Source organism: Melanotaenia boesemani, chromosome 3, assembly GCF_017639745.1.
Source record: "Melanotaenia boesemani isolate fMelBoe1 chromosome 3, fMelBoe1.pri, whole genome shotgun sequence".
Taxonomy (NCBI): Eukaryota; Metazoa; Chordata; class Actinopteri; order Atheriniformes; family Melanotaeniidae; genus Melanotaenia; species Melanotaenia boesemani.
This window is the reverse complement of record NC_055684.1, coordinates 22,931,705-22,950,486: the sequence shown is the minus strand read 5'-3', so window position 1 is coordinate 22,950,486 and position 18,782 is coordinate 22,931,705. Positions and strand designations below refer to the sequence as shown.

At 38.4% G+C, this 18,782-nt stretch overlaps 2 protein-coding genes across 2 annotated transcripts; both read left to right on the top strand.

Moving 5' to 3' along the window:
* Positions 1–2,773: 2,773 nt before the first annotated feature.
* Positions 2,774–6,702, top strand: lmod1b (leiomodin 1b (smooth muscle)). Its single transcript, XM_041981324.1, has 3 exons — positions 2,774–3,252; positions 4,305–6,008; positions 6,090–6,702. The coding sequence occupies exons 1-3, from the start codon at positions 2,986–2,988 to the stop codon at positions 6,114–6,116; spliced, it is 1,998 nt and encodes a 665-aa protein (XP_041837258.1). The 5' UTR covers positions 2,774–2,985; the 3' UTR covers positions 6,117–6,702.
* A 2,166-nt stretch (positions 6,703–8,868) lies between these two features.
* Positions 8,869–18,741, top strand: timm17a (translocase of inner mitochondrial membrane 17 homolog A (yeast)). The gene is made up of 6 exons (XM_041981329.1): positions 8,869–8,953; positions 10,355–10,454; positions 11,909–11,972; positions 12,363–12,491; positions 15,364–15,474; positions 16,800–18,741. Exons 1-6 carry the CDS (start codon positions 8,928–8,930, stop codon positions 16,874–16,876), a joined length of 507 nt encoding a protein of 168 aa, XP_041837263.1. The 5' UTR covers positions 8,869–8,927; the 3' UTR covers positions 16,877–18,741.
* Positions 18,742–18,782: the final 41 nt, after the last annotated feature.

Sequence of the window (18,782 nt, the reverse complement as noted above, 5' to 3'; positions counted from 1 at the left end):
TTAATAATTTATGACATTGTAATAAGTTGTTTAAAAAGCAGTGTACTGTTATTGTAACATGAGATGTAATTTGATGTTTTGACATCTTCCATTTAATATTTATTTTTACTGAGGTTACCTCTGTCTGAATGGCTTTAACTGACTGGACTAAGCTACAAAGCCAAAAATGAAAACTATTGAACACTTTTAATGAGATGTTTGACATGATTGGAAATTGGTTTATTTGTTTTCTTTTCTTTTTTTTTGTAGCTAAAATTTGGATGAGAACATTGATACCACTCTTATATCTTTAAAGTACAGTTTTTATATTCAAACGTTTTAGCAGCAAAATGGCAAAACTTGAGTTACTGCACCTTGGGCCATTGTAGAATTTCTTTTATGTTATATTTTAATTAATTAATTAGTGTGTATTAATGGTTATAATATGTTATAGCTAAAGTAGACTGAAAAAGGTAATGGTAAGTAGTTAAGGTTTGAGATTAAAACCAGAGACTTACTTCTGATTCATACTCTGTGAGTCCACAGCCATCTGTTGCCGCCTGTAACCGCTTGTTTGATCAATAGAAAGAAATAAAAACCTCCTATCAGAATCTATAGAACAGAAGTGAAACTGAAGCATAAACAGAATGTTGCACAGAAATTTAAGATAAGTCGGCTGTAGCGTTGAAGGTGATCCGTTTCTCCTTTCAGCTTGTAGTGACTAAGCTAGTACTCGGTGCAAAACAAAGGGGTTTCCTTTAATAATGCTAAAATTATGACTCATCTGTTTTCTAGGACATTATGACTTTCATTGCTACCAATATTATAGTTGGGAGTTCTGCAAAAAGAAAGTGAATGCGAGTGGATTTTGTTTCTCTCAGCCAGACTCAGATGCCTGAATTAAGCTGGATGATGTTAGTTTCCAAGGAAGGCAAAATTTGTTTCCTCTGCCAACATGAATTTCTCTGGAACGTAACCTCAGGCTGTCCCGATCGATACGTAATTCTAATTCATCTGTCTAATGGTGCTTTAACAAATGGTGCAGTCTTCTCATCTAGTCTTTTTTTTTTTTTTTTTTTTGACAAGAAAGCAAATGAATCGATTTCCCAAAATGTCAAACTGTTCTGTTAAATTTAAATTAGCAAGTTTTATCTACAGGTACGTTGTAAGCTGAAATCTTGGGTTGAAGTATTTAGCAACTAAAACTTAATGTCACATGAGGCACATATTCAGTATGTTAAAAAAAAAAAAAAAGGATACTGCTGATAAAGTTGACTATTAAACCGGAGACCGGCTGCTGCATCTTGTCTCTCTGCTAATGAATCAGACTGGGACCATTAATGCTCTTTACAACAAATGATTCGCTCCCACAGCGACGTCCACTTGTACAGATTTGTTGAGACTTCTTAAAGCACAAGGAGAACGCTGGGATTTTCTTGGTGTGATACTTTCATATGTAGTTGAATTTTAACATTTGTTCAATGATGTTTCTGTTTATTTGTGCTTCTAAGTCATTTCCATGAGTGTGTTTTAATGAAACTGACATCAGGTGGAGAAGTAACACGTCTAGATATGGCTTTTGTCTGTTGTCACTTGAATGGTATGACATTGTAAAATAAAGTGGAAAAAGAGATTTCTATTAACATAAAATTTAACTTTGGAATGTAAAATAGTTGTGCTTGTTGTTTTTTTTTTTTTAAAGCATCTATTGCCCAAACATTCATCCATTCACTAATTTTGTGTGTAAAATCTGTAAAGCAGGGTTAGAATGTGTTTTTGGCCACTAGATGTCCATATTACCATCCAGGCAGTTCAATGTTCAAATGTTTGAACTGATTCGCTGAAAACCATCTCCTCTTTCATGTGTAATGCAGTTGTTTGAAATAAGGTTAGGGATAGGGGCTACACAAAACAAAACCAAAAAAAAAAAAAACATGGCAAGATTGTATAATACTAAAGCAATCACCTGATGGAACAAGTTACAACTAATGATATATTTATCTACTCCAGGTAGGTGACACACAGTGATGCTTTAAAGCTAATCTGACCAACTCCGATAAAGTGGTTTAGCAATTTAAGAATAATCAACATTAAGCTGTAATTAGTTCAGCCATCATTTTTATCTTCCATGATTCTTAAAATATTCACAAAATATGAGAATGAAAGTTAGTAATACAGAGAAAAATCAAATATCGGGATTTACAGATCCTGTCACAGCATATCGCATAACTTTTTAAAAATCTGTTCCCAGCAAAACAATTGTAAAATTAACATTTTTTTAATGACTTAAAAAATTTAATATAGGGATGTTTACAAATCAATTCATTCTATTCCTTTTTACATTTTACAGTTTCCCAACATTTTTCGCAGTATTACAACAATACAAATAAATTTGTTTTAAAATTGGCATCAATAAGCTTTTTTTGCACATCAATCTTTCAGATTTAAACTCATATTTTAGAGTGACTACATCAGTTTTTTTGTATCCCATTCATTTGTTTTCACACTGGCTTTAAACCGTAGTCTTGTCAAATAAAACTACAGATTTTGCTTGTATGCTTTGCTCAAAATTATTAAGACAGTTTTCAGAAAACGTCCTAAATGAACTAGAAAAATAAACAGCAACTGGTCTCTGTAAACACAAAATGTGTACTAGGAAGTCTGTGTGAGTCTGCTCTGTAAACTTCAGCCCTTCCCATTACCTTTAAAGGAGTGTGTACCCTGAACTAAATATGGACATGCACTTTAACAAGATTTCAAAGAATGTCCCAGCCTCACAGTCCGCTTTCATGATGTGAGCTTCTTGCAGTTCGTCACTGGTACCCCTCACTGCAAGACTGAGCGCAGCCTGTTTGCACCAGGATTGATGCCTTTGGTGGGTTTTTGGTGAGGGGGGTGCAGCAGGACATAAGGATTACTAGATTTTTCCTCATAGGAAAGAAGTGTTTAGATTGAACATCAAAGGTTAACACCATTAGCTCCCCAGAAGAAGACACAAGCATCCTTATGTCTAGGCGAAAGGTGAGAGGCCTGACCCGTACGGGTCGTCAGGTCAGCGAGGACCCAGACCTGGACAACCTGCTGTCCACCCTCTCCCCGGAGGAGATGGAGGAGCTGGATAAGGATTTGATGAATGTGCCAGACATCAACCCAGATGATGGGAAGATCATCGTCCAAGGGGAGAACCAGGCTGTGCAGCCACCTCTGAGCAACAATGTGACGACCCGAAGCGACACCAAAGGGAGGCTCAGTCAGAGGGAACAGTCGTTTGAGGTTAGTAAGAAAACATCCCTTCAAGTTTCGTGGTGAGTTTAAAGCGAGATCTGCATGCTTCTATGGTGCATTGCATTCTTCTTATGTTTGTATTTGAGCTCCTTGTATCAGTTTTTACTGAAAAATCTGAAGCTAGAGGATTTTAAATTAGCGAGAGTGTGAGCTATAGATGACAGCATTGCATAATATCCATTATCACTGGGTATTTTAATGATAGCTGCTTTTCATTTAGCTTGAAGCAGCTGGACCTTGTTCACCCAGAGTCCATCTGTTCAAAAATAGTGGTCCCCAGAGTTGACTCCTCTGCCAGGAAAAAACATTGTTGTCCCACTGAGGCTTGCCTATATCCACTCCACACTCCTTAATCATAACCACTAGCAGAAAAAACAGCCTCTCAGACATGTAGAGTCATTTTCACTATTCCACTTACAAGCTTTAATGGTTTTTAGTCATCAAATACAGAAAGGGCCCCTTATATGATTAGAATTTCTAGCAGTTTGTGTATTTAAAAGAGACACTTCTATTGGTGGAGTGGCGGCTCTTCTGAGTGTCTTCGGAGCTTTAATCCTGGCCTGATAGAATTCCTTGGTTGATTGCTTCTACGCTCACTGCCTTTTAAGGATACATCTGCCAGGGCTACAGCCTCACATAGCAAAACAGATGGAGGCTCACAAATCAAACACTTAGCAAGCTATTTGCTGCAAATGTATCTCTGCACTGTAAAAAGTGGCCTGCTGTCCTTTTCCTGACTGCTAACACACTTGCCATGTTGTGCCTGAGAAAGTTTGTGTTTATCGTGAACAGTTCATAGTGAATTATGCATCACACACACTGTACACACCAAATGACACAAATGTAAAAGTGCAGACTCTACTCTTTTAAGACAATAAATAGTTTGAATATTGAGACATAAATATAAACAGAACGATTGTGAATTTTTTTATGTTGTGGTTTATTTTCGTCTTTGGTCTTGTCACATTCACATATGTAATTTATTGCTTTACTTTCTGTGTAAATTCCATGTTTCACTGCTTGTTTTCATTCTCCTGCAGAGTGAGCCAAAGAAAGAGAGCCGGAAGCAGGAATACCTGAGGAAGATGGGCCTCAGTCAGGAGGGAAATGATGACATGAAAGTAGGAGTGCGGAGACAGTCTAGTGTCTCAAGAGAAAGAGATAACAAGGTGGAAGATAGAAACAGCAAAGGTCCAGAAAGTTTAAAAGAGGAGAGAAGTTGGTGCTCAAGTAGAAACAAGAAACAGCTTGGTAGAGAGGGTGATATGAAGGAGGAGAGGAATGAGAAAGAGAAATACGAGGACAATAGGTTAAGAGACAGAAGAGACAACAGAGAGAGCACGGGTAGCAAAACAAAAGATATGATTTCCAGGTTACAGGAAAAAAAGGATGACAGCAAAGAGAAGGAAAGGAAAGAAGATTGCAGGAGAAGTTATGAGAGCAAAACCAAAGACATTATCTCAAAGCTGCGGGAAAAAGGCGAGAAGGATGTGGTAAAGGAAAGGGAGAGAAAAAGCGAGGGCATCAGGACACAAGGGCTCGTCTCCAAAATGGTTGAGAAGCAGAGCAAAACACAGGAGAGCCAGGCTCAAGAGAGTAAAACAGAAGAGAAGAAACCCAAAGTGGAGGACAAAAACAAACCTGATGTCAAACTCCAGCATCAACCATCTGAGAAGGGTGAGGTGAGGGTAAAATGTGACAAGGCAGAAAACAGACCTGATAGGGAAGAGCTGTTTAACCACAGTGACCATGTGAAAGAGAAAGACATGAAGATTAGCACAGAAAAGAAAGCAGAGGAGAAAAAGAAAAGAGAGGATCGTTCAGCAAAACCTGTAAAAGCTGAGGAGAAGGAGAAACTTGGTAACTGCGTGGCCAAAAACAGTCCAAACAGCAAGGCAAAGCAGGAGGAAGAGGAGGATGAAGACTCAAGCATGTTCGATGAACTGATGCAACAGGTTCGAAGCAATGACCCCACCCTAACTGAGCTCATTGTCAACAACTCAGAGGTCATCAAGACCAAAACACTCATCGAGTTCGCAGAGGCTTTGCAAAATAACACCAGTGTTAAGATATTTGCTCTGGCCAACTGCCGTGCGGATGATCACGTGGCGTATGCCATCGCTGGCACGCTACGCAGCAACAAGGCCATCACCAGCATCAACCTTGACTCCAACCATCTAACTGGCAAGGGAATCCTGTCTCTTATTCAGGCGCTGCAGCACAACTCCACACTGACCGAGCTCCGCTTTCAAAACCAGCGCCACATCTGTGGAGGGAAGACCGAGATGGAGATGGTTAAGATCTTGAAAGAAAACACTACTCTGCTCAAGCTGGGCTACCACTTTGAGTTAGCAGGACCCAGGATGACCACCACAAACATACTAAGTCGGAACATGGACAGGCAGAGGCAGAGGCGCCTGCAGGAGCAGAAGCAGGCCCAGGCTAATGGGGAGAAGAAGGGGACACTGGAGGTGCCCAAGACAGGAAGTGGGGGGTCTTTGAGGAGCTCACCCAAGTCCTCCCCCAAACCGTCTCCCATTCCTTCTCCTATGCCTTCACCAAAGCTGAATCCTAAAAGAGGAGCTGGTGGTCTAGCTCCACCACCACCTCCACCTCCTCCTGGGGGTGGACCTCCACCTCCACCACCTCCTGTACTGGATGGAGACCGCTCATACAAAAGCAGGAACTCAAGGGACCAACTGCTAGCCTCAATCCGAGGAAGTAATATTAAACAGCTGAAGAAGGTAGGTACAGGGCAGAGTAGATGGAAAAGTTAGCTCCACCAGGCTGCATTTAGATATCCCCACATCTTTGTTTCCCCACAGGTGCCGGTGCCGAAGTGGCTGCAGTAATGCTTCCTGATGGAAAAACAAAGTGGACAAGAAGCAAGGGACAACAGACATCTCACCACAGGGTTTTTAGGAGAGGAACTCTACAGAAACAGGAGACTGACTTGCCTTTACTACGAGTTCTCCTCTCTAACACTGGACCAAAAGGACTCTGTGGAGGAGTGATGCAGTGCTCTCTATAAGCTGACGGCAGGGGGCACAATGAGTTTTGTGGCTGTCTGTCTTTAGTTCATATTGACGCTTTTGCACTAGATAATATGAAGTCGATCATATAACATGTTGGCTTGCATATGCGTATGAATGTGAGTGTTGAGAGTGCATGTGATGTGCTTAGATTCACATAACTATAAAAATCTCTTTTAAGACAAAAAATACATTAATTTGACCATTTATTTATTAGTGGAGAGGGACTCCGCATTAAACTGGTCAACTAAGTCTGTTCAGACTGGGTGGAAATATCAGGGAATCAACAAATATGGTGGCCTGACAATAGACAATCTGGGTACTTTAAAAAAAAAAAAGGTTAAGGTAGCTTTTGATTGTGTGTCATATTATCAAATCTCAAGACATCTCAGGCAGTCATGGAAATCAGCCCAGTGACATGCTAGTGCAAGATGAAGGATTTTCTTTTTTTATTCAGAAATATTTACATAATACAGTTGATCAGGAAGAGCAAATGGATGTACTTCAGTGCCTGTTGTTGGGTTTTGTACTAAATCATTCTAGCCTGGGTGTTTGATTATATTACATAACTTTTATGTAATAAAGCTACACGTCTTAACTTTACCAGGAGGATTTATAAAACCATTACAGGATTATTTCAGCACTCCTGTTTATCTCTTGTGTGTTAATGCTGCAATTTTAAGTGAATGTCATGCTGAGAGATACTACAATGTGATGAACAAAAATCAGAGGGGTATAAAGAGGGAAACACATGTCTTGTTCTACACACAGCCTGTATGTCTTCAATAAAAAAAATTCTGGTATGTTTTCAAATGTAATGCTATGCCTGGATGATAACATTAAGTATATTGTGCTCAGCATACACATGGTTAAATAAGAATGACACTGAATAAATCACCTCTCAGTATATGTTGAGCTGGTTTATGGTCAAGATCAAATCACATGTTGAATAATACACTCATTTATTTCCACTGTGTACATTCCACTTCACTCTAGCTGTTGCTAGGGAATCATAATAGCCATGTCCCAACAGCAAACAACTGAAATCCAGTACTGATCATATTGAAGGGCGTGACTACATATGAACCCTGAGTTGCTTTAAATGTGTTTTTTCATGTAATTCTTGTGTTGCTGAGTTTGACCTGCTCACAGTTTTATCTTCTGGAGCAAAACATATCAGTTAGTCCAGTCTACATATGCTGAAATGAGACTTCCTTGTGAAGCAGGAGACCTATTGTGTCTAGTACTTCTGAAATGAACAATATTAGCATATTTCTCAACTCTTGACTATTCTTTTTTTATTGATTGATTGATTGACAGAACAGATCTAGTTTAAATGATGCCATTTCCCCTTTCTTGGAGAAAAAAACCTTAACATAGACTAACTATATCCAGCACAGCATTTTTTATGTCTTATAAATTGTGTGGTAGGTTCTTTATCATCTATGAATCTGCTGCAGTGATAAGGAAACAGTTGGAGCTGTTTAGTGTCTACCAACTAGCTGAAAAGGTAACCATCACCCTGACTGCTATGAGGAGAGGGGAGCGGCTCCAACAACAGGCCAGTTTATCCCTCTGTGTCCATGAAATGTCCGTATTTGGTCATTTCTCAATGAAGGCTTGCTCTGCAAGTCATTCCTTTCCCCTTTCTAATAATGGGCTGTGTGCCAGCTGTCTGTCTCTGGGCTGTAGTTGCTCCTCTGACCAGAAGAAAACAGTCATCATTTGAGTGCAGAAAAGTACTCAGCCAACACTATAATGTCATATATTTCTGGTTTACCTCAGGTTTAATATGAGGTATATTAAGATTCCTTCCTCTCTGTAGCTTGGCTACTCTATAATAATCCAAGTACTCACACTTCCAAATGAAACACACAATAATTTAATCAGCTTATATAATTTTTAACCAGATAACAAAGGAGGTACATTAATTGCTGTGAGATTATTTCTCTAAACAGTTTTACATTTGTTTAACACTACCACAAACAGCCTGCCATACATCAAAATTGCAGCAAATTCAACTCCTGCTTTAGTGTTTTCAGAATGACTGTCATGGGATGTTTCAGTCTAACAGTCTTGCTCAGGTTTCAGCTGTAAGATGATTTGTTAATGCTGCTCCAGTATTGTTGCATGCTGGTTCAGTGTTTTAGTTGGAAATGTTAATCACACTTGTGCCTTCCCCACTATTACATGTAAGAAATGTTAATTGTGCAAAAGATCAGTCTAATTAAGCTTTTTAGATACTGGACCTCCATTCAGGTGTACAGATGAATCACTATTCAGATGAGTCACAGGTCTATAATCCAAAAATATGGTCTTTGTCATTAGTTTGAATACTATACTTTATCACCAATTATTACAGTCTGACATCTACGGAAGCTCCACGCTTCCGTAGACATCAGATCCATCCATCCATTTTTAATATTTCAATGCAGGGTCGCGGGGTTTAAAGTCTTGTTGGTAAATTACAACTGCACGCAAGGTGTGATTCCACAGCTTGACTTGACAGGTGGCGGTATTAACATATAAAGTTGGTTAGTGACCAGCCAATAGACAAGAAGAAGAAGAAGAAGGAACAACTTACGTCACGTGGTTAAAACGTTACGTTAGGGGGAACAGCGAAAGAACAAAATGGAGGAGTATGCCAGAGAGCCATGGTGAGTCTTAAAGCAAGATGAAAATGTTTTTTCGCGAAATGTTGAAGAGGTTCTTACAGTGTCTCAAGTTTATGTTACTCCCACGTTCAATGTGTGTTTTCAATTTTATGTCGCGTTATGTGGAACATTTCAAAATAGCTTAAATAACACCGGCTAACCAGCTTACGTTAGCTGAAATGCTAAAATTGCCTTAGAAATGTATTGGAGACTTGGGCTAACAGTGGACCGTCACTGCTAAATCACGTTGTGACCTTGTCGGCTTTTTTGCCCACATGGCAATACAGTGACTTGTCTGATGACAGTAACTGAGTAGAAACAAAGTGGCAGTCAACATTTTAAACTAACTGCTGATATTAACTTAAGTGTTTTCCGGGGAAGTTAAATTACGTACAAAAATTATGTTAGCCGCTGGCTTAGTTAGCTTCTTCTCTGCTATGTTTGGGCTGCCTCAAGATTTCACAACAAATCGAGACGTGTACCTCGAGACCAATTGCACACAAATATATAACATTAATATAACATTAACACACACACACATTATATACACACACACACACACACACATATATATATATATATATATATATATATATATATATATATATATATAAATAAATAAATTAGTGTGTGTGTATACTTTAATTGGCACGTTTCAAATATATGCCTAGTTTATTGACCTGATGGGACTAATAGTGAAAAATACCTTTTAAAGGAACTTTCCCAAAGTATTTTATGGCCTTGTATATGTCCGCTTTATAGATTTTTTAAAATGAAGTGAAAAGTGAATACACAAAATTTAGAAGAAGAAGTAATGTATAAAGTGTTATAATGCATTACAATAACATGCTGACATTTGTTAAACAGGAGACAGGATTGTTTTTCTCATTAATTTGCTATAGCCTATGAACTTTGATGAATTCCTGTGTCTTTTTTTTCTTTTTCTTTATTTTTGTCGTATTGCATTCTTATTTTCTGCAGTATTGGCTGCAGGATTAGTGTCAACTTCAACTTTTATCTTTAACCTCATTTGTGATTAAACCTATGCCACCTAGTGAACTGAAATATAAAAAATACTTAAAATTTTTTTTTTCTTATCTTATGTGTCATATTTTACATTTAACTGGCATTTTGCATAAAAATGTATTTCATCCAAAACTTTTTCACACTTTTTCACTTGTCTGCACCAACATTTTGTTTCTCAAAATTGGGAATTTGAAGACATTAATGTGGATTTTTTATTTGTAATCGCTACATTAACAATATTAGATGCCTGTTTCTTCAAAATCATTCTAAAAAGCATTTATGGTGGAACCAGGTTTCATACTGGGTGATGTGAAAACACCTCACACTTTGAATGCAATGTGAGATTAAGTTTTGTTAAATTATTTGTTCTACTCCTAGCCCCTGGAGGATTGTGGATGACTGTGGTGGAGCTTTCACCATGGGAGCTATTGGAGGTGGAATATTTCAGGCAGTGAAGGGCTTCAGAAATGCTCCCTCAGTAAGTTCATTCGCTTGTCAGCACTTTCATAATATCTGTAGAAAATTACATTTATTACAATTTTATAAGAACTGAACTACACTTACATGCCAGGGGTGGCACAGCTGCCATTTAAATAATTGGCCTTGTGGGGGAACATGTTGCTCAAGGACACTGATATATAGACCAAGGCCTAAGTTTGTCTCAGTAGAAAAAGTATTAGCTGAAATTTGACTCATAGATATTTTGAGCTGATAAATCAGTGTTCACAAATGACTTGTTGTGTGTGTTATAAATGAAGCTTTGTCACCTGGATAAATAAATTTGGAAGTGCCTCTGAGAGCATTTGAAATGCAAGTCAAACTTGATGAATTAAGTTCCCATACTGCAAGTGATAGAAGTTATGGGTGTTCATTTTTAGCCTGTATTTATTTCTCAGACTGATTTGGATTGATTACATATCAACCTCTCCCTGTCAGAGGACAGATTATTTCGTTGTCTTCTACTACTGTCAGAGGTCCTACAAATTATGTAGATTTAAAAGCTTGGCAATCCTGCCAGTCCCTCTCATATATGGGTGAATTCTGCTTTGTGATGTGATGGAAATTAAAGGTAGTGTTTTAAACTAAACAGCTACCTAAGATATTCAGGTTTCTCACAGAGAAAATTAGACATTTACTTTGCACAGTGACAAAACTTCATTTGCAACTACAACCTCTACAATCATTTGTTAACATTCATATACAAGCTACTGATATGCATAGATAAAAATATGAGCTTGATTTGATCCTTTAGAGGAGCAGTTTTAGGAGCAGACTCCTCTCTGTCTGAAGGAACGATGCAGGACGTTGTTCCTACCTGCTGCTGTCAGGCTTTACAACAGTGGAGTCCAAGCCTCGTCCTCAAGGTCTACCATCCTGCAACTTTTAGATGCAACCCTCCTCCAACAGACCTGGATCAAATGTCATCTGCACGTTATTCAGTGCTGCCGTGGCCTGGTAACGAGCCAGTCATTTGATTCAGGTGTGTTGGAGAAGGGTTGCATCTAAAAGTTGCAGGATGGTAGACCTTGAGGCCGGACTTGGACACCCCTGTTTTACAACACTCCTAACACCACCCACCCTGGATAGAGACACATTCAGGACTATGTATGTGTTTATATATGTATAAAATGCACCGAAAATATGTTGCTGCACGGTCGTGTGGTGGTTAGCATTGTGGCCTCACAGCAAGAAGGTCTTCTGGTTCGCTTGTGTATGCGTGGGTTGTCCCAGGGTACCCCAGCTTCCTCCCACCATCCAAAGACATGCATGTCAGGTTGATTGGTCACTAGGAGAAAATGAGAGCATGCATGCATATATTCTAGAGGTGTCTATTAACACACTTCAAATTTTGGTGTTTGACTTCACCAAGAAAATACAAATCCTGAGCTGACAATTAATTTCCACTGCTGTTTTTGATATTGTGATCTGTAGGGAATGAGCCACAGAATGAGGGGTAGTTTGACAGCCATCAAGACGAGGGCCCCTCAGCTTGGAGGTAAAAAAAAAAAAAAAATACTGAAAAGCATGAAAGTTCATGATTTCTTCTTTTGTAGTAAACATTGGCTGTTATCAGTTTGGCATCATGTTGTTTAGTGTTCATCTTTTTAATGTTAAGTTCATCTCGTTTGCTAAGATGTCTTCTGCTTCAGTATGATACACTCGTGCACTATTTATTAATTGCAATCAATCATCATTGTGCATTGATCTGCCCTATGAGCCTTTCTTCAAGTAAAGGCGTTGACATATTCAGATGCTTCACACTGAGGAAAGTAAACATGAATCCTCTCCTACAAATAACTGGAGAATGTGGCCTTTTCAGATCTTACAGTGTTTTTTTTTTCTGCTCCAACCTGTTTGAATGTTTGTGGGGATGGGTGTGTTGCAGGTAGCTTTGCAGTGTGGGGAGGACTCTTCTCCATGATTGACTGTGGTCTAGTAAAAGTACGAGGGAAGGAGGATCCCTGGAATTCAATAACAAGTGGGGCAATGACAGGAGCTATCCTTGCTGCAAGAAGTGAGTATGCTTGGAAGGAGGTGGGATTCAACTTCCAACAGAAAGCACACACACACGCTTTATGCAAACACTTGTTAGAGTAATTAATATTTAAGTCTACAATTAATTTGTTATAATTCTCTTTTTTTTTAACTTGTCTTGTCCAGCATCATAGCAAGCAGGATGGCTGTGGTGTTGTTAAATTTGTTTTGCCAAGACAAGCTTTATTGATATAAGGCCCCTCTTGATAATTAAGTATTATTCTTTGTTTTTAAATGTGTTTATTGCTAAATTTACATATTGACCTAACAAGAAGGTTAGGGGCTAAAAGAAAGGGGAGCGTAAAGAGAAGAAAAAAGGAGACATGGAGATACTAAGTAGAAAGTAACAGCATTAGCTGTTTAAACAGAAAAACCCAGAGCACCAGCTGTTACACCTGTAAAGAAACAGAGAACCATCTGCAACATCTTCCAAGAAAAAAATGCTGACAATCATCAGGAGCCCCTTTTAAAAACACAAACAAGCTGAAAAAAATCACAAATTTCAGCAACACAAATAACATGAACATAACTGTAGTTATTGTTGATTAAACCCACAAGACAACACAATGACTATCAGCATGCAGGTTAGTAAATGTGGGGGCAAAATATCAGGCATCAAGTGTGATCAGTGATCATGCAAATGCAACCGGGCCCCTGCACAGATCAAAGGCAGACCAGGAGGCCCCGCCTAGGACGTGAGAGACCAGCTACCACCCCAGCACAAAACTCCCAGCCATCTAGCCCATTACAGAGATGACTATGCATCTGCCCAGAAGGCAGCAGAGGAATGCACCGCAGCCATGAAGCATAGGCCCCAGAAGGCCAGGGGACAAGTCACAGTGGTCTGAAAGCGGTTGTCCCCTTCCTGATATTTTTTTGCATGTTTGTTACACTTAAATGTTTCAGATCAAATTAATTTAAATATTAGTCAAAGACAGCCCAGGTAAACGCAAAATCTAGTTTTTAAATGAAAAGGTTTTAATTATTAAGGGAGAAAAAATCTAAACCTACATGGCCCTGTGTGAAAAAGTGTATGCCCCCTAACCCTAATAAGTGGTTGGGCCACCCTTACAAGCAACAACTGCATGTAAGAGTTTGCTATAACTTGCGAGTAGTCAATTATAGCACTGTGGAGTAGTGATGGTTTAATGAAGCCCCGTGAATGTGTTGAATCTTTCTGGCCAATTGCATCGCCAAATGTCTCATTACTCGAGGCCCCATTTAACAGCTCACTTGGTAGTACTGACATCTGCTGGTCATTTGATGCCCAGCAGTCCACCTGTCAAATTAAATGTTATCCACACACCAGTTGATATGTAAACTGTATTGTAAATTAATCTATATATATATATATATATATATATATATATATATATATATATATATATATATATATATATATATATATATATATATATATATATGTTGTTTTTCTCTCCTATATATACAGACCGCCATGTTCATGCATTTATATATGTATATATGTGTATATATACATATATATATATATATATGTATATATATATACACACACACACACACATTATATATATATATATATATATATATATATATATTCACATACTCAGTACATTTTCTCAATTTCCCGCGGCTTTTTCAGCGTCTCTACGCACACAACGAGGCACTCACGTGATTTACGACAAGCGGGGCCTCGTTTGTCTTTGGTCACGTGATATTCAGGAAACTGATACGGGCCTCGCTACAGGCCTCATTTGGACACGCCCCCTTTACTCGATGCAGTCCTCGGGGCTTTGGTGTCAGACGTAACATCATTACTGTGGAGGAATTTTGGCCCACTCATTTTGCAGAATTGTTGTAATTCAGCCACATTGGTTGGTTTGAGCATGAACGGCCTTTTTAAGGTCATGCCACAGCATCACAATAGGATTCGGGTCAAGACTTTGCCCAAGCAGATTTTTTTTTCCCCAGCCATTCAGTGGTGGACTTGGTGTTTTTTGGATCAGAGTCCTGCTACAGAATCCAAAGTTGTTTCAGCTTGAGGTCACGAACAAATGGCCAGACATTTTCCTTCATGATTTTTCGGTAGATGGAATTTATGACTCCATTTATCACAGCAAGTCTTCCAGGTCCTGAAGAGCAACACAGCCCCAGACCATCACACAACCACTACCGCCATATTTAACTGTTGGTATGTTCTTTTTCTGAAATGCAGTGTTACCATTTAGAAATGGCTTTATAAAGCTTTTCCAGACTGATAGATCTCAATTACTTTTTTTCTCATTTGTTCCTCAATTTCTTTGTATCTCGGCATGAGGTCAAGGTTTTGAGGATCTTTTGGTCTACTTCACTTTGTCAGGCAGGTCCAATTTAAGTGATTTCTTGATTGAGAGCAGGTGTGGCGGTAATCAGGCCTAGAGAAATTGAACTCAGGTGTGATTACCCACAGTTATGTTTCAACAGGGAGGGGCAATCACTTTTTCACACAAGGACATGTTAGTTTGGATTATTTTCTCCCTTAATAATAAAAACCTTCATTTAAAAACTGGATTTTGTGTGTACTTGTGTTGTCTTTGACTATTTAAATTTGTTCTGATTTAAGTTTGACAAACATGCAAGGGAATAAGTAATCAGGAAGGGGGCAAATACTTTTTCACACCACTGTATGAGAACCTGATGCACCATATGGAAGCTGTTATGGGAACATTAAGTTGTCCATATTCACTCCCACAACCATCTATGTGTAGCCTGTTAAAAACATGACAAAGGACAGTTGGACATATTTAACATTGGAAAATAATCTTAGCTTTCCTGTTGAATCTTTTATATGAGTTGTTGATATTAATGTTCTGTGTGTGTGTATTACTTTGTAGATGGACCTGTAGCCATGGTTGGCTCTGCAGCCATGGGAGGTATTCTCCTGGCTTTGATAGAGGGCGCTGGAATCCTGCTTACGAGGTTTGCCTCCTCACAGTTCCCAACTGGTGAGTAATACCAGTATTTTGAGCCTTTAAAGTGACTGATAGGCACTGTAGAATGTTATATGTAAAGAAAAAACATAAATCTCCCTCCTGTAAACTATTAAGGCCATCTGTTAAGTTGTGTGGATAATGTAAGATTTAACACTATCCACAGACTTTTTTTATATGTGGACTACTTGTTATGCCACCATTTAAAATCACTCAAAGACCAGGTATGCATTTGATAGGCTTGGTCTCAGTGTTTTTTTTTCTTCTTCACATTATAGATGGCAGCATAACAAGTAAATAAAACACAAAAACCTCCTTGCTTAAAGGATAACATGTGCTGTGGCATGAGAAAAATCTTTGCTGTAGACCAGCTTTACCTCTGGTTGCCCAACATCTGACATGTTTGTTTACTGTACTGTAGACATATTCATCACCTCCCTACCTGCTAGTTTGCTTTGCACAAAAATGGCATCCAGCCATTAGGCACATGGGAATATGCGTTATAAATAGCAGTCCTAATGTATTCTTTATGTCAAACTTAAGGGGTGAGAATCAGATTTTAAAGTTCATTTAGTAAGTTAAGCTGGTGGCTTTGAAGCTGTATAAAAACTATAGGCAACATAAGATCAAATTAAACAGCAAAAAAAACATTACAAGGTTTTTGACTGAGAATAATGTCAAAGATGTTATCATTTATGATATTAGCTGTGCAAAATTAAAATTTGTCCGCTTCAGTATCAATCACGTGTCCTAGTTACAAAGTACATGCTAATTATAGCTCAGTTCATGCTATAAAAGAATTGTATAACACTATTTGATTTGGAAAAAAAAAAAGTCTTGTGGTACTCAGAATTTTCCCCAAGATCTAAAACTTTTGTCAGTGTTTGTTCAAACTGAAGGTGAAATGATGAAAGTAAGACAAGAATCTTGGCTCATACATAATTATGGACATAGTCCATAATTGGACTAAACAGGCTGTGTGAACTTGCGATAGTAACATAATTACAATACATCCTGAGAGTTGAGTCCTGGTTTAGTATGCTGCCATATGTGTTGCTGTAGACCAGGGTAGGCAACTCTGGTCCTTGAGAGCTGCAGTTCTGGAAGTTTTAGATGTTTTCCTATTTCAACACACGTGATTAAAATTATTGAGCCACTGAGCAACACATGATAAGATGTTGGAGCCATTTAATTAAAATCGAATGTGTTAGAGCAGTAAAACATCTAAAACTTGCAGGACTGTGGCTCTTGAGGACTGCAGTTGCAAACCCCTGCTTTACTCTGTTGTTCAGCTTTTAACTCGTTCCAATGCTGTTTTTTTATTTTTTCTCTCTCTCCAGGGCCCCAGTTTGCTGAGGAACCTGCCCCAGCTTCTATGCCCAGTGCTCCCTTTGGAGACTACAGACAATATCAGTGAGAGGGCTTCCCACTCCTTCATCCTATAGACCTTTTTGAATTCCTTGCTGAAGTTACAAAGAAGAAATGGAGGTGCAGAATTCCATCGTATCACACAGTAGAAACTCTACTAAACTTTATGAACTGTTTCAGAGAAGGACAGAACTCATCTTCATTTTCCTCTTCTAAGAGCCATGTACAGATCTGCCTTTTGCCATTCTCAGCCTTTTTATGTGCATCTGTGTCACCCAATACTGGCTCAGGGCAGATATGTGGTGGGAGCAGTTTGACATTTGTGGAGACATGATGTGCTTTTTCAGTTCACCTACACCATGTATTGCACATATCCTGGCAGATGAACTCTTGATAGTGTTGAATCTCAGAAAACATGTCAAAGATTAAACATAAATAATTATATGAATATACAGTAAATACGTTCCACTTGTATACACCTATCTTAGTCTTTATTTGCCATTAATGTGTCACATGCTTGGGTTGGCCAACAACACTTGGCTGGCCTTTTAATTTGCTTTTGTTCACAGTTATGAAGGCAAACTTCTATCGGAAACTATTCCATTCCTGGGATTTTAGATTATTTTAAAGTGGTTTATTTATTTTAGATTGTGAAGAGTTGTATCGGGTTGTTCTGTTTAATGTGACAGTGATTTTACATTCAGCACGCAGGTGTGGAAGAGACTGCTAACGACGAAGGATGGCACAGGCAGTTCAAATGAATGGAGAAACTGAAGCAAGGGATTGATGCATATTGTATTAAATATGTATAACAGAATGTACTAAGGTACAATAAAGACGTAAAGTTGTAAAGTGTGTCTGTTTGAGCTGTTAAATGCAGTCATACCAGTTATATCAGTCCATCCTCCCTGAATATAATTATTTCCCCACTAGAGGGAACTCCTTGCAAAAACATCTCGATGAGTTCATATCTCACTGCACAACTTCCTCTTCAAGATGTACATGAGGGACTACTTTCCTTTTACATTCTTTTATGTTTGTGTCACACACCTCATGTCTCTTTAAAGCCATGCATTTTGTACTGAAGGATTCAGGATGGAAAAATGGATGTAAAAGCATTATGAGGCAACTATCATGGCATATAAGCTGTTTGATTTGTGATTGGGCTCAGTGATTATTACTGGGAAATCTATGCTGGGAGCTTAAACCATGAAAGTTAGACATTAGATGTTGGAGTGTTTCATCAATCTTTTTTTGTCTGCACCTGACGCTTGTATCAAAAGGAACTGGACCTCACTTTGTCTAAGAATCCTCTGTTGTCTGAGATACAGGGCCATCCAGCCCTCGCAAAAAAATTCTATATGCTTACATAAAGACAGCAGCAAATATAGAATTGGGATTTCAAGTATTGTTCCCTCTTAGGGAGGATATGGTTTTATGTATAGTCAAATTAATATTGAGCTTTCAATGGAAATATCTATGAGAATATGTAAAAATGTGATTTGTTACTCTACATCTGTAGTGTATATATATAACAAATATATTTGAAAAGCTGAAACTAACAGGTGATTGGTATTCTGCTTATGAGAGGGCATTTCTTGTTAAAACCCTGCCTAGACTATTGATGGATACACATTTTGTAACAGTGGTATTTCAAGTAAAAAATTCAAATGATGTTTGTTCCCTTGGGTGCTTAAAACTTAATTTAGTGTTGTTCTATAACACCTAAAACTGCTGCAACTTGGTGAACTGGGTGACAGGAAATGGTCTCAGATCAGTGGATAAAGAAGTATTTTGATCCCATGGCAAAATCTGTAGCTGGAAGTGGATTTGAGTTTAACTACTTTATATTCAGAGAAATTGGATAATACTGAGCTGATAATTAGGAGAGGACAGTAAAACAAAAAAATCACAAAAAGTGGACAAGTGTTCACATTTTGGACTCTTCTCAGATC

What these genes read in the sequence shown, in the direction of transcription:
- lmod1b (XM_041981324.1), top strand. Translation starts at nt 2,986, where the DNA reads ATGTCTAGGCGAAAGGTGAGAGGCCTGACCCGTACGGGTCGTCAGGTC. An exon ending in AGAGGGAACAGTCGTTTGAG is followed by an intron (nt 3,253 to 4,304) that starts GTTAGTAAGAAA and finishes ATTCTCCTGCAG; the next exon opens with AGTGAGCCAAAGAAAGAGAG. An exon ending in ATATTAAACAGCTGAAGAAG is followed by an intron (nt 6,009 to 6,089) that starts GTAGGTACAGGG and finishes GTTTCCCCACAG; the next exon opens with GTGCCGGTGCCGAAGTGGCT.
- timm17a (XM_041981329.1), top strand. Translation starts at nt 8,928, where the DNA reads ATGGAGGAGTATGCCAGAGAGCCATG. An exon ending in GCTTCAGAAATGCTCCCTCA is followed by an intron (nt 10,455 to 11,908) that starts GTAAGTTCATTC and finishes TGTGATCTGTAG; the next exon opens with GGAATGAGCCACAGAATGAG. An exon ending in CTCCTCACAGTTCCCAACTG is followed by an intron (nt 15,475 to 16,799) that starts GTGAGTAATACC and finishes CTCTCTCTCCAG; the next exon opens with GGCCCCAGTTTGCTGAGGAA.